This window comes from Neofelis nebulosa, chromosome 13 (assembly GCF_028018385.1).
Source record: "Neofelis nebulosa isolate mNeoNeb1 chromosome 13, mNeoNeb1.pri, whole genome shotgun sequence".
Lineage (NCBI taxonomy): Eukaryota > Metazoa > Chordata > Mammalia > Carnivora > Felidae > Neofelis > Neofelis nebulosa.
The window spans coordinates 10554518-10579937 of record NC_080794.1 but is presented as its reverse complement, the minus strand read 5'-3'; the positions used below and the strand labels follow the sequence as shown (position 1 = coordinate 10579937).

Here is a 25420-nt window from a genome sequence, read left to right as displayed (position 1 = left end):
AACCATGCAACTTTAATTGTAGAAGTCTTACGCTCATTTTTGTTCATTTCTTTTTTTTTAATGCTTATTTATTTTTGAGAGAGAGAGAAGTGAGAGCAAGGGAGGGAGAGGGGGGCAGACAGAGGATCTAGAGTGGACTCTGCACTGACAGCAGAGATCCCCATGTGGGGCTTGAACTCACAAACCTGTGAGATGATGACCTGAGCCAAAGTTGGATGCTTTCAACTGAGCAACTCAGGCGCCCCTGTTAAATTCATTTCTAAGAACTTTTTGTTTGTTTGTTTGTGGATTGCTCAGTGCTATTGTGTACAAGTTCATTTGCTGTTAATGTATTGATCTTGTATCCTGCAACCGTGTTGCAATCATTGATTAGTTCTGATGTTTGTTGTCATGTTCCTAAGTATATTCTACATAGAAGCTCATGTCATTTTACCACTTTATTTCCAATCTGGATGACTTTTATTCCATTTTATTGCCTAATTTCCCTTTCTAGGACCTTCGGTTCGACATTAACCGTAAGTGGTAAGAGTGGTGTAAGGGCATATACAAATGAAAAATAAGAGGCTTCATATTCTGCTAAAAATGAAGAGACATCCCTCCTTGTAGATTATTTTCTTTGTAAAGTTGTAAATTCTTTGTCTGCGCTTTTGAGACTGAACCATAAATCTTCTTAAATGTCTCTTGGCAGTTTTACAGCCTAGAATGTCTTTCCCAAGGACCTCAGAACCATCTGTTTGAAATGTAATAGGGAGCTGGCACTTCTGTCTCCCAGAGTCTGTGAGAGCGTAGAAGCCTAAACTTTGGTGGTTGGGGTCTTGATCCAAGTTGCAAAACTACCTCCTGTCATAAAGTTAGGAGAAGCTTGTTTTTTTAACTTGTAAAACCAATAAACTAACACAGGTGGTCATCCAATTACCAGGCAAATTTAGGGCAAACAATGTGTGATAAATGATGATGTGAAGTCCTCCTACTTGAGAAGTAGTTATTGTTTATTTTTGCAACATTTATGTGATGGGATGTATCTCCTTGGCTGTAAAAAAGGGTGAGATTTCTTTCTGTCCTTGGATTGTCTTTGATATATATCCCACCATTCAATGATAAAATTGTTTTATTTGTCTTCTGCCTGAGTGGTTAAGTTTTCTAGGTTCAGAGAGGATGTTTAAAATTTTTTTTCAACATTTATTTATTTTTGAGAGACAGAGCATAAGTGGGTGAGAAGCAGAGAGAGAGGGAGACACAGAATCCCAAGCAGGCTCCAGGCTCTGAGGTGTCAGCACAGAGCCGGGCCTTGGGCCTCCAACTCATGAACTGTGACATCATGACCTGAGGCAAAGTCCCATGCTTCACCGACTAAGAAACCCAAGCGCCCCAAGATTTTGTTTTCAATTATATTTCCCTAACAATTTAAGGATGGGCTGAGTCTGGTGAATCCTGACCACTCATAATGCTAAATTGATTATGCTTTCTCATCAATGAACGTCTCAAAGGACGAAGAATGAAATAAGACAGGGATGACTACTGTCGAAGTTATGTTATAACATAAATGGAACACAGACTGTCCCTGGAAGAAATTCTGCAGGTGCATTCTACAAAAGATGGAACGGCTAGGAGAGCCAATTCATTAAGGAAACAATTAATGAAAGAGGTGTGTATTTAGATACTCATTTCGGATAAACAATGAGTCAGACTGTAGTCTCAGTGTCTCCTGCTTGTACCTTATTTGCTAAATCGGGCAGTTGTACCCAACGTCTCCTAAGTCTGATGCCTGATTCCCAACAAGGTTGCGCCAGGAATTTGGGAAAAGGCCCGCACTAGCGGGTCCGCCACATGAGCCGCTCTGGGCCTTCTGCGCATGTGCACTGCGCCCCTCTCGGTATTTCGCGTCAGCGGCCTCGGGAGAAGACGGTCCCGGATGCTTCAGTTGCCGAGTACCGAGGCGCAGGCGGAGAGGACGCGATGGTCGAGCCCCCGGGTGGCTGTGGTTGAATGTGGGTGACCCGTGGGACGGAGGCCCCGCGCGGGAGGGGCCGGTGAGGGAGGAAACGGCTCGGTGCCTGAGCGCGGGGTGAGTCCTGCTCTGTCTGTATGCATCGAATGCGAACCAGCGCGTCCCCGCGCTTGTCACCCAGCGAAGGTTCGTGTTTTCGTCTCCGAGGTGAAGGGTCGCCCGAGGCCTCAGTAAGACCGGCGGAAACTGGCCTGGGGGCGTTCGTGGGTGGTCGCTTCTCTCCTGGGGGTGGGGGGGGGGGACCACGTTCTTCTTCACTAGGGTCCGTCTTCGTCCTCCCAGCCACCGGTGGTCAGTGTCCCGTCCCCATGGTAACCGCGTAACGCCTTCTGGGAGGTGACAGGAGCCGCTTCAGTGGTATTAGATACATTCACATTGTTGGGCAAATGTCGCTACCATTCATCCCCGTACTCTTTTCATCTTGTAAAAACTGAAATTCTATACCTCTTAAACAATAACTCCCCAGTCTTTGTCCTTTTGTGACTGGCTTATTTCGCTTAGCATTACGTCCTCAAGATTCATCCATGCTGTAGCGTATTGCAGGGTTTTTTCCATTTTTAAGGCTGAGTGATATCCCATTGTACGTATATGCACATTATGCTTGTCCATTCACCTGTCCGTGGACACCTGAGTTGCTTCCATGTTTCCGCTATTGTGAATAATGATGCTGCCGTGAGCACGAGTGTGCAGACGTGTGGTTGAGACCTCCTCTTGGGTATATACCTCGAAGGAAAATTGCTGGGCCGTAAGGTAATTCTAGTTTCACTTTTGAGGAAGCTCCATCCTGTTTCTACAATGGTTGTACCGCTTTACACTGTCAGCAGCAGAGCACGGGAGTTCCCATTTCCTCTGCATCCTTGCCAACAGTTGCTTTTTCTTTTTTTGGTAGTAGCAATCTTAATGGGTGTGAGGTGGGATCTTACTGTACCTTTGACTTGTATTTCCTTTGGTATCTTTTCTTGTGTATTGGCCATTTGTGTATCTTCTTTGGAGAAGTATCTGTTCAACTGCATTGCCCATTTTTGAATTGGATTGTTTTGGGTTTTGTTGTTGTTGTTGCTGAATATTAGGAGTTGTCTATATATTCTGGATATTAATTCCTTATCAGATATATGAATTATAAATATTTTTTCCTGTGGATTGACTTTGAACTCTGTGGATAGTATCTTTTGTAGTGAAAATATTTCCATTTTCATGAAAAGTTTGTCAATTTCTTCTTTGTTACCCATGCCTTTGATGTCGTCTCCAGGAAAACCTTGCCAAGTCCAGTGTTGTGGATCTTTTGTCCTATGTTTTCTTCTAAGTTTTGTTGTTTTAGATCTTAAATTTAGGTTCTTGGTGTGAGTTGATTTTGTCTATGGTGTTAGGTAAGGGTCCAACTTTATTCTTTTGCATGTGGCTATGCAGTTTTTCTAGTGCCATTTGATGAAAAGACTGTCATTTTCCCATTGAGTGGTCTTGACAGCCTTGTCAAAAATCATTTGACAATATGTGTGAGTGTTTATTTCTGGACTCTTTTTTTCTATTCCATTGGTCTTATTTGTCCCTTTTTATGCTGGTACCATCCTGTTTTGATTGCTGTGGCTTTGTACTAAGTTTTGAAATCAGGAAGTGTAAGTCTTCCAGTTTTGTTGTTTTTCAGGATTGTTGTGGATAGTCTGGTTTCTTTGAATTTTAGGATGGGTTTTTTTTTTTTAATTTCTGCAAAAAACGTCATTGGGATTTTGCTAAGGATTTCATTGAAACTGTACATCACTTTGAGTAGTATTGACATTTTAACAAGAAGTTGTCTAATCCATGAACATGGGATGTGTTTCCATTTATTAATTCCTTCTTTAATGCCTTCAGCACTATTTTGTAGTTTTTATTGTGCAGATCTTTTACATCTTTGGTCACAGTAATTCCTAAGATTTTGTTTGATGCTTTGGTAAGTGGAATTGGCTTTGTAATTTCCGTTTCAGGTCGTTCATTGTACCTATATAGAAATGCAACTGAATTTTGTGTGTTGCTGTATCTTGCTACTTTGCTGAATTCATTTAGTTGATGCAGCCGCTTTTTTTGTGGAGTCTTTAGGTTTTTCTACATGTAATATTATTTCATTTGCACAGATGCCTTTACTTTTTCCTTTCTAATTTAGATGCTTTTTATTTCTTTTTCTTGTCTAATGCTCTGACTAGAACATCCAGTCCTGTGTTGAAGACAAGTGGTGAAAGCAGACATCCTGACCTTGCTCCTGATCTGACAGGATTAGCTTTCTACCTTCTCACCACTGAGAATAATTTGCCTGTGTTTTCTTTCTTTCTTTCTTTCTTTCTTTCTTTCTTTCTTTCTTTCTTTCTTTCTTTCTTTCTTTCTTTCTTTCTTTCTTTCTTTCCTTCCTTCCTTCCTTCCTTCCTTCCTTCCTTCCTTCCTTCCTTCCTTCTTTCTTTCTTTCTATACGTGGATTTTATTATGTGGAAATGTGGATGTAGTTCCCTTCTTTTGTTGAGTGCTGTTACCATGAAAGATTGTTGAACTTTGTCACATGCTTTTTCTGCATCACTTGAGATTGTCATGTGGTTTTTTTATCCCTTCATTGTATTGACGTGGTATATTATATTAATCGGTTTTTGTATGTTGAACCATCCTTGCATTCCAGGAATGGATCTACTTGGTCATGGTGTATAATCCTTTTTGAAAACTTGAATGAAAGTAAATTAAATGTTATTAATTTTTTAGAGAGACAGTGAGTGTGGGTGTGAGCAGGGAAGAGGAAAACGGAAACACAGACTCTTAGACAGGCTCCATGCCCAGTGTGGAGTGTGACATGGGGCTTGATCTCATGACCCTGGATCATGACCTGAGCCAAATACAAGACTGGGTTGCTCAACTGACTGAGGTACCCAGGTGCCCCTATTTTATTTTATTTTTTAATTGAAATATAATTAACATACAATTTTATTAGTGTAAGGTGTACAGCATACTGATTCAACAATTGTTTACATTAGTCTTACCACAATAAGTGTAGTCACCAGCTGTTGCCATACGTTATTACAGTATTACTGACCTTATTTGCTGTTCTGTACTTTTCATCTCCATGATTTATTTAGTAACTCGAAGGTTGTAACTCCTAATCCTCTTTCTCGGTTTCACCCATCTTCCAACACTTTCCCTTAGCAACCACCAGGTTGTTCTTTGTATTTATGGGTCTCTTTTGTTTCTTTGTCCATTTGTTTTCTTTTTTAGATTCCACATGGAAGTGAAATCATGTGGTATTTTTCTTTTTCTGTCTGTCTTATTTCACTTAGCTTAATACATTTTAGTGCCATCCATTTTGTCCCAAATCCCAAGATCTCATTCTTTTTAATGCCTATGTAATATTGCATTGTGTATATATACCAAATCTTCTCTATTCCTTCATGTATCAGTGAACACTTGGGTTGCTTCCATATCTTGGGTATTGTAAATAATACTGCAGTAAACATAGGGGTGTATGTGTCTTTTCAAATTAAGTGTTTTATTTACTTTGGCTAAATGCACGGTAGTGGAACTACTGGGTCATATGGTATTTCCATTTTTACTTTTCTGAGAAACCACCATGCTGTTTTCCACAGTGATTGCACCAGTTCCATTCCCACCAAAAATTTACATTTTTCTCCACATCCTCGCCAACATTTGTTATTTCTTTTTGATACTAGCCATTCTGACAGGTGTGAGGTGATACCTCATTGTGGTTTTGATTTGCATTTCTCTGATGATGAGTGACGTTGAACATGTTTTCCTGTGTCTGAGAGAGAGGGTTACAGAGAGCAGGAGCAGGGGAAGGGCAGAGAGAGAGGGAGACACAGAACCTGAAACAGGCTCCAGGCTCCAAGCTGTCAGCACAAAGCTCAATGTGGGGCTCGAACCCACGAACCGTGAGATCATGACCTGAGCCAAAGTCGGATGCTTAACTGACTGAGCCACCCAGGCGCTCCTGTATGTCTGCTTTAATCAGGTGTATAAGCTCTTCATATGTTTTGGTTATTAACCTCTTTATTGGATATATCATTTTCAGATATTTCCTCCCATTCACTGGGTTGCCTTTTTGTTTTGTTGATGGTTTTCTTTGTGCAAAAGCTTTTTATTTTGGTGTAGTTGCAACAGTTTATTTTTGCTGTTACTTCCCTTGCCTGAGGAGACATATCTAGAAAAGTGTTTCTATGGCCCATGTCAAAGAAGTTAGTGGGTGTAGTTTTCTTCTAGGAGTTTTATGATTTCAGGGCTGACATTTAGGTCTTTAATCCCTTTTGAGTTTCTTTTTTGTGTATAGTGTAAGAAAGTGGTCCAGTTTAATTCTTTTGCATGGAGCTGTCCAGTTTTCCCGGCACCATTTGTTGAAGAGACTGTCTACTTCACAAAGTTTATTCTTGCTTCCTTTGGCATAGATTAATTGACCATACAGGTTTTGGTTTACTTCTGAGGTCTCGATTCTGTTCCATTGATTTTTGTGTCTATTTTGGTGCCAGTACCATGTGTTTTGATTACTATAGCTTTGTGATATGTAATAATCCTTTTACTATGCTGCTGAATTCTGTTTGGAAATATTTTGTTGAGGACTTTTTACATCCATGTTCATAAAAGATATTGTAGTTTCCTTGTTCTCTTGAAGACAGTTTTTTAAACTAGAAAAGGATTCACCCATTTTCCCCACCCCACCCCCCACCAAGTTGTTCTCTGTATGAGCTTGTTTTTTGTTTTTGTTTTTTTAAGATTCCACATGTAAGAGAGATCACATGGTACTTACTTGTCTTTCTCTTCCTGACTTATTTCACTTAGCATCATGCCATAAAGTCCATCCATGTTGTTGCAAATGGCAAGGTTTCATTATTTTTCATGGCTGAATCATATTCCGTTGTATATACATACCACAATTTCTTTATGCATTCATCCATCAGTAGACAGGTTGTGTCCATATCTTGGATATTGTAAAAAATGCTGCTGCAAACATGGGGGTGTATGTATCTTTTTGAGTTAATGTTTTTATTTTTTTGAGGGGGTGGGTAAATATTGGGAAGTGGAATGCCTGGATCATATGGTAGTTCTACTTTTAATTGTCTGGACAGCCTCCATACTATTTTCCATAGCACCAGTTTACATTCCCACGCACAGTGCCCAGTGTTCCCTTTTGTCTGAATCCTTGTTAACACTTGTTCCTCCTTGTGTTTTTGATAGTCATTCTAACAGGTAGGAGGTAATATCATTGTGGTTTTGATTTGCCTCTCCCTAATGATGAATGATGTTGAGCATCTTTTTTATGGGCCTGTATGTCTTCTCTGAACAATGTGTATTCATATGTTTTTTGCAAGTGAGTTATGTGAGTACTTTATACATTTTGACTATTAGTCCCTTATGAGATAAAGGACTCAGGAATATTTTCTGTGTTCAGTAGGTTTCCTTTCTATTTTTGTTGATGATTTTCTTTGGTGTGCAAAGAAACATTTTAGTTATGATGTACTCCTATTTATTTCTTCTTGTGTTGTTTTTTTGCTTTTGGTGTCAAACCTAAAACCATTGCCAAGACCTATGTCAAGGAGCTCATTAGCATGTCTGTTGTTTTTTTTTTAGGAGTTTTATATGGTTACATGTTTTCCTGTTTTCTTTTATGCCTTGTGATTTTTTGATTAAACATTGGGCATTTGAATTTAATAATGTGGTGGCTTGGAAATCAGATTCTCCGCAGTCTGCAATGTTTGCTGCATTTTCTTACTGTTTTTGTTTCTTACTTATTTATTGTTTGATGGTGGTAGGCTCTCTTTGTGCCAAGGATCAGCCTGATGTATAAACGTAATGTCTTCTTAGGTGTGGATTCTTTAATTCCTGTGGCAGGTATGTCTTTGCGGGTTTCCTTATGAGAATATCTTCTTTGAGATCAGAAAGAGTATTTTATTCCACTTGGAATTGTCAGAACCAGGGCAGTTCCAAGTACATGTGTGCACTCAGATCTTTTGCATTAAAGAATAAATTGATTCGTCAGTGGTATTTCTACTCTAATCTCTTTTTTACTCGCAAAGTCTAACACAAAACAAGGTATATATATATATATATGGTAGAGGTTAGTAACATTATCTGTTCAGTTTTCAGGCAAAACATGTAAGAATTTGTCTTTGAACATCTTTTTTTTTTTTTTTTTTTCCCCATATTTCCTGATTCTGACTACTTTAGACTGAGCACAATGTGCTTTTGCAGGGATTATTGTCATTCGGGGATGTGACTGTGGGCTTCACTGAGGAGGAGTGGCAGCGCCTGGACCCTGCTCAGAGGACCCTGTACAGGGACGTGATGCTGGAGAACTACAGCCACCTTGTCGCAGTGGGTAGGTAGTGCTTGTTGCTCAGGCAGGCCTCCAGTTTTGTATTTACAGAAACCTGTAGAGTTTTTGTAGACTACAATAATATTTAGCTTTGGAATTTGGAGGCCAAGGATGGTTTATCCCTTTTGGTTGTCACAAGGAATTTGTTTCCCTCTGTCCCGTAACAGGGATTAAATTAAATTTTTTTTATTGTGTAGTCTTTGAGTTATACTGTCGTCCACCTTGAGAAGTCCTGAAACTCATCCAGTTTGTCCCACGTGATACGATTCTTATTCACAGGGTTATCCATTCCTAAACCAGAAGTGATCCTCAAGTTGGAGCAAGGAGAGGAGCCATGGATATTAGAGTCCCCAGGCCAGAGTGACCCAGGTGAGTCCGTCAGTGTGAGTCAGTTGGAGTTTAGGAGGAAATTAGATGACAAAGCGTTAGTTCAGAGCTTAAGACCATTGAAATGGTCTTTGAAGTGGTCTTCAGGAATCACTTCTCAGAGGCACCGATGAACCTTTGGAAGTGGCATGTTGACTTGACTCAAATATTCAGTGTCCCTGAATCACCCAGAATCTCCTACTGTCACTTTTATACACAAATGTTATCTTTTTTTTTTATTGGAATAAGTTATGTTGAGTTAAGACATCTTAAGACATACTACCTAAAGATATGTATGCTCTCTATAGTATATATTTCTATTTCTATCTATACTAAAGATATCTATACTATCTATAAAAAGATAACACAAATGTTATCTTTTTCTTATTGGAATAAGTTATGTTGAGTTAAGACATACTGTCTGTATATGTGTATAACAACCATGTGTATTTTATATGTGTGTGTATATATACATATAGTACCGGGCATCTTTGGTTCAGTAGTGTATCTTTGAAAAATACCCATGTTGTGTGTATGATTAGTTAATTGCTGTATATGTCTGTGTAGCATTCCATTGTGACTATCCCAGAGTTTATCTCCTTATTTTTATGCTACATCTTTAGGATACATATTGGAAACACACTTGTTTTGAAACTTATTTCTTTTGAGTTTTAAAGTATTTGAAAAACCTTGATGTAAATATTCTTCTGTGTGTGTTTTGGAGGACACAAACTGTTTTTAAATCTTTGAAATCTTTAAATGAAGTTCATTCATTAATTTTGAGAGAGAGAGTGTGAATGTGACAGGGGAGAACAGAGAGAGAGGGAGAGAGAGAGTCCCCGGCAGGCTGCATGCTGTCAGCACAGAGCGGATGTGAGGCCCAATCTCATGAACCGTGAGGTTATCACCCAAGCTGAAACCAAGAGTTGAATGCTCACCTGACTGTGCCACCCAGGCACCCCTCAACTCTTATGTGTGTTAGATGTGTGACCAGAAATGGACTTGCTGGGTACAGAGTAGCTACATATCTAGATTTATCAATGTGTGTTAGTTTTAACAGTTTTCCAACGTGGTTGTACTAAATCATATTGCCACTAGCAGTGTGTGAGGAGTTTAATTGCAGTTCATCATTATGAGCACTTGATATTGTCAGTCTAATTAAATTCAACCATTCTGGTCGTTGTGTTGCTCTATGTCGTCAGGTTTTAATTGCCGTTTCTCTGATGACTAATGATGTTGAGTATGCTTTCATATGTTCATTGGCTTTTTGGATGTCCTTTAGCAAAGTAACTGTTCAGGTCTTTTGCCGATACTAGTTTATTGGGTTATTGGTCTTATTGAATAATTCTAGAAGTTTGATGGGAATGCAAACTGATGCAGCCGCTCTGGAAAAAGTGTGGAGATTCCTTAAAAAATTAAAACTAGAACTACCCTATGACCCAGCAGTAGCACTACTAGGAATTTACCCATGGGATACAGGAGTGCTGGTGCATAGGGGCACCTATACCCCAATGTTTATAGCAGCGCTTTCAACAACAGCCAAATTATGGAAAGAGCCTAAATGTCCATCAACTAATGAATGGTTAAAGAAGATGTGGTTTATATATACAACGGAATACTACTTGGCAATGAGAAAGGATGAAATCATGCCATTTGCAGCAACGTGGATGGAACCGGAAGGTATTATGCTAAGTGAACTAAGTCAGTCAGAGAAAGATAGATACTATATTTTTACTCATGTGGATCTTGAGAAACTTAACACAAGACCATGGGGGGAGAGAAAGGGAAAAAATAGTTACAAACAGGGGTGGGGGGGCAACCATAAGAGACTCTTGAATACAGAGAACAAACTGAGGGTTTATGGAGTTGGGGGAGAGGGGAAAGTGGGTGATGGGAACTGAGGAGGGCATTAGTTGGGATGAGCACTGAGTGTGGTATGTAATCCATTTTGACAATAAATTATATTTAAAAAATTCCCTAAAAATGAATTCTAGAAGTCTTAAAATATATCTTGGATATGAATTGTTTGTAGAAATATGTATTTATTGAAAATATCTTTTCTGAGTTATGTCTGATCTTCTCCATGCCTTCTGATGATGGTTGAAAAGACTGTCCTTTCTGCTGCTGATTGGTGGTTTTATATTTGTCATTTATTGTGTGAGCATGTATTTGTGGTTTTGTTTCTGGGCTTTCTGATTGTTGTATTGGCTGAGTTATCCTTCATGACAATACCACTGCGTTTTATTTATCGTAACTTAATTATAAGTTATGATATCTGGCAGCGTCACTCTTCTAGGTTGGCTATTTTCTTCAGGGTCGCGTGGGTATAACGAATACAGAAAATTGCTAAGAACATCTTTTGAGTTTTATTTATTTAGATTTATTGACTTTGAGGGAGCGAAAGAGAAAGTACGAGTTGGGAAGGGGCAGAGAGAGGAGATCTGATTCTGAGCTGACTCTGCACCTCCAGGACAGAGCCCGTCAGGACTCAGTCTCACAGAAACGTGAGATCATGACCTGAGCTGAAACTAAGAGTTCGATGCTGAGCCACCTAAGCCACCCAGGTTCCCCATTTATCTTTTTTTAGTGTTACTGACTTATTTTTTAAGTACCTCTTTTTTTTTTAATGTTTATTTTTGAGAGAGAGAGCGCGTGGGGGCGAGGGTCAAAGAGAGAGGGAGACACAGAATTCAAAGCAGGCTCCAGGCTGTGAGGTGTCATCACGGGATGCTTTCCTTAACATCACCCCAGCGATGGCCCTGCACTTTGGCCACTAGTAGTAGACTACAGCTTCTTTTTAAAAATTGTTTTAAAAATTTAAAAATAGGTGAGATATAATTCACCTATCATTAAATTCACTCCTTTAAGAGTGGAAAATTCAGTGGTTTGTAAGTATATTCACAAAGTCGTGCAACCATCACCACTGTCGAATCCCAGCATGTTTTCTCACCAGCTTCTTTTAGGTCTCCCAGGTGCAGCCATATTGATCCCTCCCCGATGGGCACACCAGCTGGGAGGCGTGAGCCTCAGAGGCGTTATCCCCCCACCTCCGTGCCCTTCTGAGCGGCCTGCGGTAACTGGACGACACCGCTCTGAAGGTCTGAAGGTCTGAATTCCAGTTCTGCAGGGCTCTTCTCTGAGTATCTGTAGTATCAGCATGACCCAGCACCTCCTCCGCTTCAGGTGTGGAATCCCAGTTCTGTGGGGCCGCTCTCCTGAGTGACTTCTTCCGTCATGTTACCCTGAGATGGGAGCTGCTCTCTGCCCGTGTTACGCCTGTGTTGCCTCAGTGTCCACTTTTGCCTTTAAAATGCCTGTTTTAACCTGCTCTATTAAATTCCCTCTCTTATAACATTTGGGTGGATTCTCTTCCCATCTGGACCCTGACTGATGTAAACATTCTTGTACGCACATCACTGAACGTTAATTTTATGATAGCGTCATGTGGAGTCGTGTACGTGCTGGAAGTGCCAGATTAACAATCCGGTAAAATTTGATAGCAACGAGCCTCCAGGGAGTTTACATGAATTAAACTCAGAGTAACAGTGACTGGGAATAAGTATCTCCTCAAGCACATACCAGAGAGAGAGAGAGAGACAGGGTGCAAGCAGGGGAGGGGCAGAGAGAGGAGACAGAATCCGAAGCAGATTTCAGGCTCTGGGCTGTCCGCAAAGGGCCCGAAGTGGGGCTCGAACAAAGGAACCATGAGGTCATAACCTGAGCCGAATTCGAACACTTAAAGGACTGACCCACCCAGGCGCCCCAAGGACTTGGGAAATAAAAACCAACAATGTATGTGTATTGATACATAAAATAAGAAGGATGAATCTGAAGTATATTGTACTCAGTCAAAGGTACAGACTCAACAAGATTACATACTGTAAGATTCTATATGCATGGGACTTTCCAGAAAAGGCAAACCTGTAGGCATGATGTATAGATAGTAGCTGCCAGAGGATAGAGTGGTAAGGAAGTTTGCCTTCAAAGGAGTAGCACGAAGGAATTTGAGGGCTGTGGTGAAATAGTTTTGGATTTTGGCTGTGGTGGTGGTTACACAGATCTCCGCATTTTGTCACAATTCCTGAAACTACACCAGAGTGAACTTTTGTGTATAGAAGTAAAATGAAAAAATTTTCTCTCAATAAATGATAGGTTACATGTTTTTACTTAAACATTTGCATTCTTTTAAATTCTCATAATAGACTTTTACATACATTTGTCATTCACTGTCATTTCTTTTTTATCATGAGTGCTTAGTTATGTAGCCGGATTCACGTTTCTATTGACTTAAAGATCTCTTTATTAATTAACATATCTTTTCTTTCAAATATTAAAAATATATTTCCTTGTTTATTTGCTTTTAACTTAAAATCGAGCTGAACTATTTGTTATTGCTAATACTAAAACGCATCGGATACTAAATTTATGGTTTTTATTTTTGGTGTCACAGCTTGTCACCTTTATTTCCCTAGTGGTTTATTTTACACATTTCAAATCTTGGATCCCTGTGAATTATGCCCTGTGTGAACTATGTACCTAAGACTATTCCAAACTGTTGCGAATGACTTGCTGTTTGGAATATTCCATTCATTTCTCATTGCCTTGAAATGCTGTATTGATTAGACTACATTCAAAAAAACACTCTTAATCATGGCCATGTTTCCATGAAGCAGATGCCAGACTACTTGTAGTGGAGCAATATTATACGTGTTGATATTTCCTGGGAAGTTTTCTTTTTGAAATGTTGTCAGTTTAGATTTTCATGTATTACAGATGAAGTTACGAATGCTTTTGTAAAGTACCTATTAAAGTACACAAAAATCAAAGAGAAAGAAGTATGTACAAAAGTTGGTTGACAGTGTTAGTGGAATTTGTCACAGAATATTGAGTTTCAGTGAAAGGGTCTATCTCCATTTCTTCAAGTAATGTTAGTGTCGTAGAAGGAAGAATAAGATTATGTAGACGAATAAAGACATTTTCTTTTGGACTGTCGATTTTCTGATTTATCTACGATTTTTGTTCATTGCTTTCATGATTTTTTTTTGTTGTTGTTGTTAACGTTTATTTATTTTTGAGACAGAGAGAGACAGAGCATGAACGGGGGAGGGTCGGAGAGAGCGAGACACAGAATCTGAAACAGGCTCCTGGCTCTGAGCTGTCAGCACAGAGCCCGACACGGGGCTCGAACTCACGGACCGCGAGATCATGACCCGAGCCCAAGTCGGCCGCTCAACCGACTGAGCCACCCAGGCGCCCCGCTTTCATGATTTTGATATCTTGCTTGATCCCACCCTCGTTCCCTGGCTTTTTATTTCCAGAGAGAATCGCTGACGGTGTCAGATACTATTTTTTTATTTTAAAAATTTTTATTGCTTGATGGAATCTGTTTCCTAGTATTTAAAAAAGTGAAGTCGACAAGCAGTTTCCTTTTCCTGACAGCTCAGCTCTGTGTCCAAATTGCACACTGGGTGCACATAGATCTCGGCTGTAATCTGCAACTTTTGGGGATTCCCTGACGCGATCTGATAGTTTGGGTAACTGTTTGGGTAACTAACAAGCGCCCCAACCTTCTCACGCTAGATAAAGACTACACACTCTCCACTAAAGCCCATCGCCGCTCAAGGAGTCTAAAAGGAGCGGTAGCTCTGGCTTTCCGCGCGGAACGCTCCCACTGTCCGGTTCTGCGCTTGCCTAGTACCGCCTTCTGCGTCTCTGCACTTCCGTCCTGTTTCTTTTTTTCCTTCCGTTTAACTCAGTTCTCGTTGGGAGGGGCGGTTCTGCACCCGCCGTGTCTCTGACCTTTTCTGGGGCTTCATGCGCAGGGATCGATAGGTGAGCTTGGGACTATTGGACGAGGGCCAATGGGGGCGCCGTGTGCCCGGGAGTCTGTGCCCCGGCGGTCGGTGCCCGATGGCGTGGAGGAGGTCCGTGGACCGGGGACGGCGGGATGGGGACGTGTCCATCAGCACTAGAGGTCGGGCCGCCCCGGTGCTCAGTCCCTGCCGGAGCGGCCGGGGCCGTTCGCGGGGCCCGGTTCTGGAGGCCGCGGGAGGAGGGCGTGTGCCCGGAGGCGGTGGGAGAGGGACGGCGCCGCGGCCGGGAGGGGGGCGCGAGCGCGTCGGGTGGAGGCGGGGTGGTCCGGGAAGACGGGCGCCCCTGCCTGGGCTGACTCGGTTACCGCCCCGCCTCTTGGTTCTCCTTGTCTCCTTCCTGGAGTCCCCCGAGCGGCTCTCCAGTCGGGTGCGCGACTGCTTCTTGAGGTGTGGTGTTACTCAGTCCGGCATTAGGGAAGGATCTCCAAGAATCCCTTACTTTTTGTCTCATGGAATAGAAACATTGTTTGTTTGTTTGTTTGTTTGTTTGTTTGTTTTTCTTCTCGAAGGTTACTGACTTGTTCAGAATCACAGTTTGTTAGTGGCGAAGCCTGGAAGTTGTGTCTCCCGACTCCAGAGAGACTGCCTGCTTTTCCACACGAGGAAAGGCAAATGACTTTTAAAAAGATCCTTTTGAGAAACGGCAACCAGGATCAAGAAATGAAAACATAGACCTTTCATTAAAGCATTGCTTTTTATCGTTTTCTGTGTAATCAGTAATCAAAGGTTTAGTAACAGTGGGGAAATTGATAAACAGTTTAATCAGGAGTATTTTTTTAAGTTTACTTATTTTGGGGAGAGAGAGCGAGAGAGAGAGAGAGAGAGAGAGCCCAGAAGAAGCAGAGAAAGAGGGAGAGAGAGAGAATCCCAAGCGGGTTCAACACTGTCAACGCAGAGCCTGATGTGGGGCTCACTCCATCCCACCATCCCTGAGATCTTGACCTGAACAAGAATCCAGGCTTAACTGACTGAGCCACCCAGGTGCCCCAGGTTGGGAGTATTTTTTGTAGCAGTTTTGGTGAAGACTTAATGTTACCTCACTGAGTATAATGTCTTATTTAAACCTACTTTTTAATTTAAAAATTTTTTGTGAACCTCAAGAGAGCTTTAAACTGTTAAAAATCCCCGGGAAGCAAATATTTAGGTTTTCCCAGTGAAAACTTTTATGCCCAGCAGCCATTACATGATTAAGTCAGAGTCCTATTCGATAGTTGTTCTTTGAGCGTCTGCTGTCCTTTCTGAAGGTGAAAGGCACTGACGCTCTTCCTATCTATTGGGTTGTATAGTTTTATAGGGCAGGAGCATTCAGGAGCCACCAGGCAGGCCAGCTCTTTTAGGACCTCATTTCTCCTGTAACTCAGGACATCACCAGAGTTGTCTACACTTTTCCAAGGCAGCAGAAAATGAACAAATCCCAGGTAAGTTGTTCATTCCCCACATTATTTTGCAGTGGACTTGGTGAGATTTGTAAGAGTCCCATACTAATGGGAAATTAGCAATAGATAGAAATCTACCTTTACAGAAGATACAGAGTCACAGATCAATAGCAAGGCTAAGATGGCTTGTAGATGCATGCTGATCATTCTATATTTTAGAGTTTCTAAGCTGACCTACAAATAACATCTCTGTTTCTGAAAACCATGGAGAAAGGAAGACAGTCTTTCGGATACAGACAGAGTTTTTTCAAGACACAGACTTTTTGGATGATATCAAAGAAGTTTTGGTGTTAACGTAGGCACACATAGTGAATAACCTTCCTGTGACAGCCCTGAAATGAGTGCCTAAAACTATTCCTCACTGAAAGTAAAAGGGTTCAAGAGCTAGTTCAAGCAGTTAATTTAATGATCGTCTTGTTCGATCCTGGTATAAAACCTGATATGTTTAGGGGCGCCCAGGTGGCTCAGTAGGTTGAGCTTTCGAGTTTGGCTCAGGTCAGGATCTCACACTCCGTGAGTTTGAGCCCCACGTCAGGCTCTGTGCTGACAGCTCAGAGCCTGGAGCCTGCTTCAGATTCTGTGTCTCCCTCTCTCTCTCTCACACTCCCCTGTTCATGCTCTGTCTCTCTCTGTCTCAAAAATAAATAAAATGTTAAAAAAAAAATTAAAAAAAAAAAAAAAAAGAACTCTCCATGAGTACTTTAGCCGGGTTGTGTTTGTGAGTTATATAGCCTATCGTTTAAAGTTAAATTCTCCAGTAAGTCTGTCTGAGCTTCTCCGTCAAATTCATCCCATAGCTTTCTGCCTTGGTTTTTCTTCTTCACTGTTTGGGATCTGTCCAGGTAAAGGTTGCCAATGATTTAATTGTATTTACTGACCACTCTTTCCAGGAGACTCTTTGTCTCTTTTGATGGATACTGGAAAAATGGTTGAATAATACTGTTTATTGTTTTGAGTACTTCTAAAAATATGTAAATTATCTTAATGTGTAATTGACAGGCATTTTCTCTTCTTAGTTCACTAGTAATTTGAGATCTATCCATATGTAGCTTATTTCCTTTTTTTTTTTTTAATTAGAATCTTAATCAGGCTGCGCTCTCAGTGCAGAGGTCAGTCTCACGACAGTGAGATTATGACCTGAGCTGAAATCAAGAGTCACATGCTTTACCACCTAGACACCCCTGTAGTTTGGTTTTTTTAATGTCGGATTTTCCCGCTGTGTGGCCACATTGTATTCTAAATACTATATTTTACTGATAGACTTGTAGATAATTTGCATGTTTCCTTAACATAACAGCTGCTGTGAATATCCTTGTCATTCTCTATGGTAAATGCAGATGTATCTCCAGACCCTGGAGCATTGCTTCTCAGAGTGAGGATCTTTGGCCAGAAATGGCAGCGTCCCCTTGAAACTTGTTTGACATGCAGATTGTGATCCACCATCCCAAACCGACTGGAAGAGAACTTTTGGAGGCCAGGCCCAGCAATCTGTGTTTTTATGGGATGTCCGTGTGATGGTTGATAACACATTAAGTTTAAGAATCACTGGTCCAGTGTCCAGTGATTAATATTTTTGAGTTACAGGATATTAGGATTTCTCATTTTTCTAGGTAAATTGTTACTCATCAGAAAACTGTGTCTTCTCCAGATACAGAAGTTATTCCTACTTCAAATGGTTACAAACCTCACTGTTTAATTTGTATGTGTCTGATTATTGAGTTTGTGCAAATTTCATAAATTTATGGTGTATAAGTGTTCAGCAATTTCAAGAGTGGGTGGAATTCTTGCACACCCATTGTTAGAATTATTTCTTTGTGTTTAGTGGTTTTTTAAAAATATACATGTATCTCCCCCCACCCAAGAGAGGTAGCATGAGCTGGGGAGAGGGGTAGAGGGAGATGGATGGAGAGAATCTTAAGCCGACTCCACACTCAGGGTAGAGCCCGACATGAGCCTGGATCCCACGTCCCTGGGGTCAGGACCACAGCAGAAATCAAGAGTCTGATGGTCAACTGAGCCACCCTGTATTATGTATTAATATTTAAATATATTTTTATTTGCACTTTTTTAACTGCTTGTTGCTGGCATGTTATTTTTTATATATTGACCTTATTTCCAACAAGTTTTCTACACTAATTTACTACATCTAATTGTTTATCTGTATATCCAAAAATTTGGATTTTTTATGTATATACATGTATAATCTGGGAATAGTGACACTGCCATATACTTTTCCCAGATTTTGTACTTTTTTTTCTATATTGCCCTCTTAGGTCCTCAAATATATAATATTAAATAGAAGCAAGAGTAGGGGGGAAACTTTCCTTTCAGTATGGATTTTTGCTGTATTTGTTTACATTTCATAATGGCATCAAGGATGTCCAATTTTATTCCTAGTTACCTAAAATTTTTCTTTTTTTTTAATGAGTGCCAATTAAATTAAAAAAAAATATTAATGTTTATTTTTGAGAGAGAAAGAAAATACCAGCAGGGAAGGAGCAGAGAGAGAGGGAGACAGAGAATTCAAAGCAGGCCCCAGGCTAGCTGTTAGCACAGAGCCCAACTTGGGGCTCGAACCCATGAACTGTGAGATCATGACCTGAGCCGAAGCTGTACGCTTAACTGACTGAGCCAGCCAAGCGCCCCAATGAGTGCCAATTAAATTATTTAAAATGGTTTTGGACATCTATTGAAATCATCATATGATTTGTCTCCTTCATTTTCTTAGTAAATTACATCAAATCTTATGCAATTAAATTTAATGTAAAATTAATTACAACAAATTTAAATGTAAAACTAACAACATATGTCTGAAATAAACCTAACTGGGTTTTTTTGACAAATGACAATATTTTGTTTTAGAATTATGTATCTGTGTCCATGAGAGACATTGAGCAGTGAGGTATTTTTTCCTGGTGGGGGACATGTTCTTGTTAGGATTTAGTATTTAGTGTCAAAGATATGTTGAATTCATAACAAGAATTCTTGAGTATTTCCTCCTGCTTTCTCCCCAAGATTGTGTTTTATTTTGTTTCTACTTCTTTCTTAGGTATTCATTCATAGGTAGGGACATCTTTACCTGGAATTAGTTTGTTTCCCTCCCTCCCTTTCTTTCTTCATTGTTAAGTAGGCTCTGCACCCAGTGTGGGGATCGATCTCATGACCCTGGGTTACAACATCCCATTTTTTTCCTCTTTCTCCCAGCCTCTGGCAGTCCCCATTTTATACTCTGTTTCTATGAAATTGGCTTTATGGTGAGTTATAGTGTATGGTATTTGTTTTCTTTCTGACTTACTTCATTTAGCATAATGCCCTCAAGGTCTGTCCATATTGTCTCAAGTGGCAGGATTTCCTTTGTTTTTATGGTTGAATAGTATTCCATTGTGTGTGTGTGTGTGTGTGTGTGTGTGTATGTGTGTGTGTGTGTGCGCGTTTATATATATATTTATTATATATGCATGTATGTATACGCATTATCTTTACCCCATTCCTCTGTTGATGAACACTAAGCCTCATGCCTCAGCTACTATCAATAATGTTGCAGTGAACAGGGGATTACAGGGGTCTTTTGCAGTTTTGATTCCATTTCTTTTGGATTTGTGCCTAGAATTGGATTGCTAGATCATCTGGTAGTTCCATTTTTAATTTTTTGAGAGACCGCCATAGTGTTTCCCAAGGTGGCAGCACCAGTTTACATTCTCACCAACAGTGAATGAGGATTCCCTTCACGCCACAGTCTTGCCATTTGTCATTTCTTGTCTTTTTGATAATAGCCATTCTGAGAGGTGTGAAAGAGATATTTCATTGTGGTTTTGATTTGCATTCCTTGATGGTTCATGATATTGAGCACCTTTGCATGTACATATTGTCCGTTTGTAGGTCTTTGGAAAAATGTCGGTTCAGGTCCTTTGCTCATTTTATTTTATTTTATTTTATTTTTATTTTTTAACATTTTTTATTTATTTTTGGGACAGAGAGAGACAGAGCATGAACGGGGGAGGGGCAGAGAGAGAGGGAGACACAGAATCGGAAACAGGCTCCAGGCTCCGAGCCATCAGCCCAGAGCCTGACGCGGGGCTCGAACTCACGGACCGCGAGATCGTGACCTGGCTGAAGTCGGACGCTTAACCGACTGCGCCACCCAGGCGCCCCTCCTTTGCTCATTTTAATTGGATTATTTGCTTTTTGGTTTTTGAGTTGTATGAGTTGTTTATACATTTTGGATATTAACGTCTTATCAGATACATGATTTGTGAATATATTTTCCCATTCTGTAGGTTACTTTCCAGTTCATGGACTGTTTGCTGGGCAGAGCTCTTAAGTTCGATAAAGTCTTGTTTGAGCTTTTGTTGCCTTGCTTTTGGCATCTTATCCAAAGAAAACATCATCCTAGAGAACAATGTTGAGCTTCTCCCCTATGTTTGCTTCTAGGAATTGTATGGTATCAGTTCTTATGTTTAAGTCTGATTCATTTCAAGTTAATTTGTATGAGTGGTGTAAGATAGGGGTATAGTTTCATTCTTTTGCGTGTCGGTATCCCGTTTTCCCGCTGCCATTTACCGAAGAGACTATCCTTTCTCCATTGTGTGTTTTTGCAGCCCTGTCAAAAATCAGTCGACCATATGAGCGTGGGTTTATTGGGGGGTTTCTCTTCTGTTCCATTTGACTGCAACTGTTTTTATCACTGAAATAAGTCTCCCTTTCGCTGCAGTTGGTATTCCCTGTAACGTACCTTAATTAGGCCTTCCTTCACTTCGTTCATTAACCATTTATGAATAGTTAGTACGTGTCCTAATGTGTGCCAGCTGGTGAGGATTCTAAGAATGAGACATCGCTCTTTATAAGGAGAAACTCTTAGAACTGTGTAGGGCATTAAAAGAAACTCACGTGATTTTGACGTTACTGTAAGTCCTACGGTGGGGATCCTGTTTTGTTTTCCTCATGATTTTTCATTTCTGGTTAAAAATGAAAAGACAAGATTTTCAAGGCTAAAATAACATAATTGTTTTTTGTATTGGGTGACGTACCCCATTTGTATTTGTTCTTGTTAGGCTTTAGTCCCTCCATCTGACAATGTATTTATTCCCTATGCTTTTTCTTGGTTGTGTGGGGCACCCCGATTGAGTGGGAGCCAGTAGGGGGTGCCAGTGAAGAATTCACTCAAGACAGAACAGAGGAAATAGAAGTTTACCGGATACCCTGCAAGGGAGCAGCGGGCAGGATGGCAAAGGGGAGACCGTCTGCTACTAGGCGGTGGTGAGGGGCTGTAGTTCTAGAGTAGCTGTAACTTTTCCCCCTTTTTTGGTAATCTCAGGCCCTGTGCCTGCCGTGGGCAGCCCATTGGTCAGTGAGGGCCTGTGGCTTAATGAGCCTGTTCACGTCAGCTTGGTGGTCGTGGTCGCTGTGGGTCCTTTTGCCTTGCTCAAGCTTTGACTGCTCAAGCCTGCTGTATACACAAGTGGTCTCTAGAGGTTGTTCGTTTGTATTTTATTGGATTATTTTGTTTTCTTTTTTCAACACTGCATCAGTCAGCTTGTGTCATAACAAAGGATTCCTAAATTTATTTTTCGTTTGTGTCTGTGATCTTAGGGGCTAAGGCGTGGCTCTGTTCCCTGTGCTGTGCATTATGGGGTCAAGGATGAAGGATGATGTCTCTGAAACTTCTCCCTGAAGTGACACATTTCCCTTGTACTACTTTTCATTGGACAAAGCAAGTCACGTGGCCCAGGTTCATGTCAGGGGCAGGATTTCTAATGTACCCTTATGGGCAGGCTGGGGGGCCAGGACTTAAAGTTTACTCCTTCTTGAGTGGTTCAGTATTTAATTTTTATTCTAATACTAATTATCATTTAAGTTTAAATTGTGGTTATAGTTTGTAATTTTCTTTCAACATATGAAAGGACCTTTATTATTACTGCAATTCGACCTTTACATTTACTTCAGTCATCTTCTGCTATCCCGTATTTTGTGGAAGCCCTCTGAAGTAGTTTGTTTCCCTTAATGAAGAATATTTGTAATACTGTTTTTCAGACAGTTTCATGGGGCACCTGGGTGGCTCAGTGGCTTTAGCATCCTTCTCTTGATTTCAGTCCAGGTCACGATCTCACGGTTCCTGGGATGGAGCCGTGCTTGGGGCTCCACTGTCACAGCATGGAGCCTGCGTGGGATCCTCTGTGTCCCTTTCTCTCTGCCCCTCGCCTGCTCGTGCTGTCTCTTTCTCTCTCAAAATAAATAAAGAAACCTAAAAAAATTTCTTGAAGCGGTTTCATTAAAGGACAGAGCTGGTATGTCAGGAATGATTTGGAATCGAATATATCTCTTGATTGGTGAATTCTAATTATGTGCCTGGATAATACTACGTTGAGTAAGTTTTCTGGATTAGCTAGTGCAATCCTACACCACCTTTATGCTGTCGGTACTGAAATTACAGAAGCGTATAAGGATTTACGTTCGGGATCTCTATAGAATAGTTCATTTGCAGAAAATGCAGTTTGAGAAGTGGACAGATTTGAGATCTCTTGAGTCAGGTCCACCAGAAGATACCTCTTCTGCCAGGTTGCTACTTGAAATGTGAGAACCGGAACTCACATTACAAGTGATCCTGGAAGTGTTCTCAGTGGTTCCTGAGGTGCCTACTGGTTTTGAAAGTGACTCAGGAAGATCTTCGTGTGCTGCTGATTTTATCATCTTGCTCCACCTCACTTCGTCATAGACTTGTCATGTCTCAGCGTATTCTCCCACTTCAGGTACTTAAGGAACCTCAGCCTTTATACTCACGATATGTAGCTGCATCAACAGGTAGAAACATGTTATTTACATATATTTTTTAACTTTTTTATGTTTATTTTTGAGAGAGAGAGAGAGAGAGACAAAGAACATGAGTTGGGGAGGAGCAGGGACAGAGGGAGACACAGAACCCCAAGCAGGCTTCATGCTGTCCTTACAGAACACGAGGCGGGGTTCAAACCCGTGAACACGGAGATCATGACCTGAGCCGAACTTAGCCACCCAGGCACCCCTCGGCTTTTACCTTTTAAACTGGAGAATAAAAATTTGTAACAAAATGTATTGATAGTATATTTATGTAATTCATAAATATCAAGTTTGGTAGTACTCAAAAGTGTTTGGTTGTTTTTTTTAATTTTTTTTTAATGTTTATTCATTTTTGAGAGACAGATCATGAGCAGGGAAGGGGCAGGGAGAGAGGGAGACACAGAATCCGAAGCTGGCTCCAGACTCCCGAGCTGTCAGCAGAGCCCGACGCGGGGCTCGAACTCAGGAACTGCGAGATCGTGACCTGAGTCGAAGTCGGACGCTCCACCCACTGAGCCATCCGGGCGCCCCAGTACTCCAAAATATTCTTTAAGGTGGAAAGTGATCACACATTGAAGACTCGGTCTAATTTACTCTGTGATCCATTCCATGAATTCCTTTCTGGCACTTCCTGTCATCACAGATCCAGGCTGGATTCTCAACTTTTCCTCCACCATTTGCCCTCTTCTCATTTCGCGAATGTGTTAATGGAGCCCCGCCTTTGCTTGCACCGGGGACCACGACCCTGTGTTCATGCGAGTACGGGTTTCCTCTTCTCCACCAGCCGTTCTTCAGTGAGGCCCCACAGAGAGCTAATTTTGCTGCTCGTTTGTTTTAGTCTGTCTTGTGCATACTTCACCTTAGCGATTGTAACCTGTCACTGCATGTTTTCTTATCAGATTATGTGCTCCTTGAATACAAGAACAGTTTTATTAATCTTAGCATTTCTAAGAATTGGAACAGTTCCGGATACGTTGTGGGATTTGGTGATTTTTACGTTAATAATACCCTGAAGCAATGGCATAGCGTTTGTTAGATTTCTCGTCTTCCCTCAAAGCCTAAAGCCAAACACACCTTCTGCAGACTGTTTTGGTAATCATGAGAAGGATTGGTTCCCATACAGCTTTTTCCATGTCACCCAATTCTGAACATTTCAGATTGAACAGAGATTCCAGGGATCGGTATCATTTAAGGATGTGACCGTGGGCTTCACCCAGGAGGAGTGGCAGTGCTTGGACTCAAGTCAGAGGTCCCTGTACAGGGACGTGATGCTGGAGAACTACAGCCACCTTGTCTCAGTGGGTAAGGACTGTTTTTATATAATTCCAAGTAGCATGTTTTGATTGTGTTAATTATGAGGCGTATAGGCTCTGTGCCACGTTGAATGATATTTAAGATTGGGATTCAGGAGTCATTGCCGATTGACCACTTTTGGGCGCCAGGAAGGTAGTTGTGTTTACCTCTCCAGTGGAGTGTTCCGTGGCTTCTTCACTGAGCAGCTGCAGCGGCTTCCTCCTCTTCCAGAGGCCCTGAAGTCTAGGCCACCTGGTCTGAATCCTGAATGATTTCACGTTGACAGGGTCCTGTGCTACCAAACCAGAGGTGATCTTCAGGCTGGAGCAAGGGGAGGAGCCATGGATATGGGAGGAAGAATTCCCAAGCCAGAGCCTCCCAGGTGAGTGGATACATACGGCACCGATGAACATCAGGACATTTATTATCTTCCCATGGTTAACCCAGGGCTGGACAACTTTGGAATGTGTTTTTAAGGTACCTGTTTAGAAGTCATAATCCAGTGAGTGACTGAGAATACTGGTTATTGGACCAAACCTCCAGATTCTGCTCTCACGAAAAATCTTCTCCTGTTTGATTCACGTTTTGAATATTCACCGTTCTTACATTTGTCAACAGACCAATCTTTGCCTCCTCCCCTTTGCCATCGTTTTCCTGCATGAGTGTGTGTTTCTCAAAGCAGTGTCAGCCTCCGACCTTACCGGCGTTGTTGCACTGCATTCCTGCTGTTCCCAGGCATTGTTTCATACACTGATTTTCCGACTCAAGTAATTTTTGAGTGCTTGCTGTTGTCTAAATACCATCGTAGTGAGAGGCGCCTGGGTGGCTCAGTCAGTTGAGCGTCTAACTTCAGCTCAGGTCATGATCTTGCAGTCCATGAGTCGAGGCCTGCATCGGGCTCTGTGCTGACAGCTCAGAGCCTGGAGCTTGCTTCAGATTCTGTGTTTCCCTCTCTCTTGGCCCTCCCCCACTCGTGCTCTGTCTCTCAAAAATGAATAAACATGAAAAACATTTTTTTGATTAAAAACAATTAATAAATGCCATAGCAGTGAAAGAATAATGTGCCAGTGACTTTATACAAGTAGCACTAGTGGCCAAGAGATACATGCAGCGGTGGTCAACATCACTATCGTGAGGGACATGCACCTCCGAGCCACATCACACCATTTAGAATGGCTAGCACCAAGAAGACAAGAGAGAACAAGTGTTGGCGAGGATGAGGAGAAAAGGGAACTCTTGTGCACTGTCGGTGGTGGTGATGTAAATTGGTTCACCTACTGTGGAAAAGGGTGTGGAGATT

General features: G+C 41.3%; 2 protein-coding genes across 13 annotated transcripts in view; both read left to right on the top strand.

The window, feature by feature from the left end:
• Positions 1–209: 209 nt before the first annotated feature.
• LOC131493689 (zinc finger protein 37A-like) lies at positions 210–24112 on the top strand. 3 transcript variants are annotated; one of them, XM_058698339.1, is made up of 4 exons: positions 210–2178; positions 8216–8342; positions 8619–8708; positions 15865–16655. In XM_058698339.1, the coding sequence occupies exons 1-4, from the start codon at positions 2086–2088 to the stop codon at positions 15870–15872; spliced, it is 318 nt and encodes a 105-aa protein (XP_058554322.1). In that variant the 5' UTR covers positions 210–2085; the 3' UTR covers positions 15873–16655. The 3 variants fall into 3 exon arrangements, with proteins under 3 accessions (XP_058554322.1, XP_058554323.1, XP_058554321.1); XM_058698340.1 differs by lacking the exon at positions 15865–16655 and adding an exon at positions 23985–24112 and having other exon boundaries at positions 218–2178; XM_058698338.1 differs by lacking the exon at positions 15865–16655 and adding an exon at positions 15088–15281 and having other exon boundaries at positions 1646–2178.
• The window catches only part of LOC131493669 (zinc finger protein 37A-like), a 126362-nt gene continuing 116823 nt past the window's right edge, over positions 15882–25420 (top strand). For 9 of the 10 annotated variants that reach the window (XM_058698292.1, XM_058698282.1, XM_058698284.1 and 6 more), the window contains exons 1-3: positions 15882–15996; positions 23985–24129; positions 24407–24502. In XM_058698292.1, the coding sequence (XP_058554275.1) occupies positions 15982–15996; positions 23985–24129; positions 24407–24502 (256 nt within the window). In that variant the 5' untranslated portion in view covers positions 15882–15981. Of the gene's footprint in view, positions 15997–23984; positions 24130–24406; positions 24503–25420 lie in introns of those variants that run through there. The other variant, XM_058698279.1, reaches the window with a different exon arrangement.

What these genes read in the sequence shown, in the direction of transcription:
- LOC131493689 (XM_058698339.1), top strand. Translation starts at nt 2,086, where the DNA reads ATGCATCGAATGCGAACCAGCGCGTCCCCGCGCTTGTCACCCAGCGAA. An exon ending in AAGGGTCGCCCGAGGCCTCA is followed by an intron (nt 2,179 to 8,215) that starts GTAAGACCGGCG and finishes GTGCTTTTGCAG; the next exon opens with GGATTATTGTCATTCGGGGA. An exon ending in CAGCCACCTTGTCGCAGTGG is followed by an intron (nt 8,343 to 8,618) that starts GTAGGTAGTGCT and finishes TCTTATTCACAG; the next exon opens with GGTTATCCATTCCTAAACCA.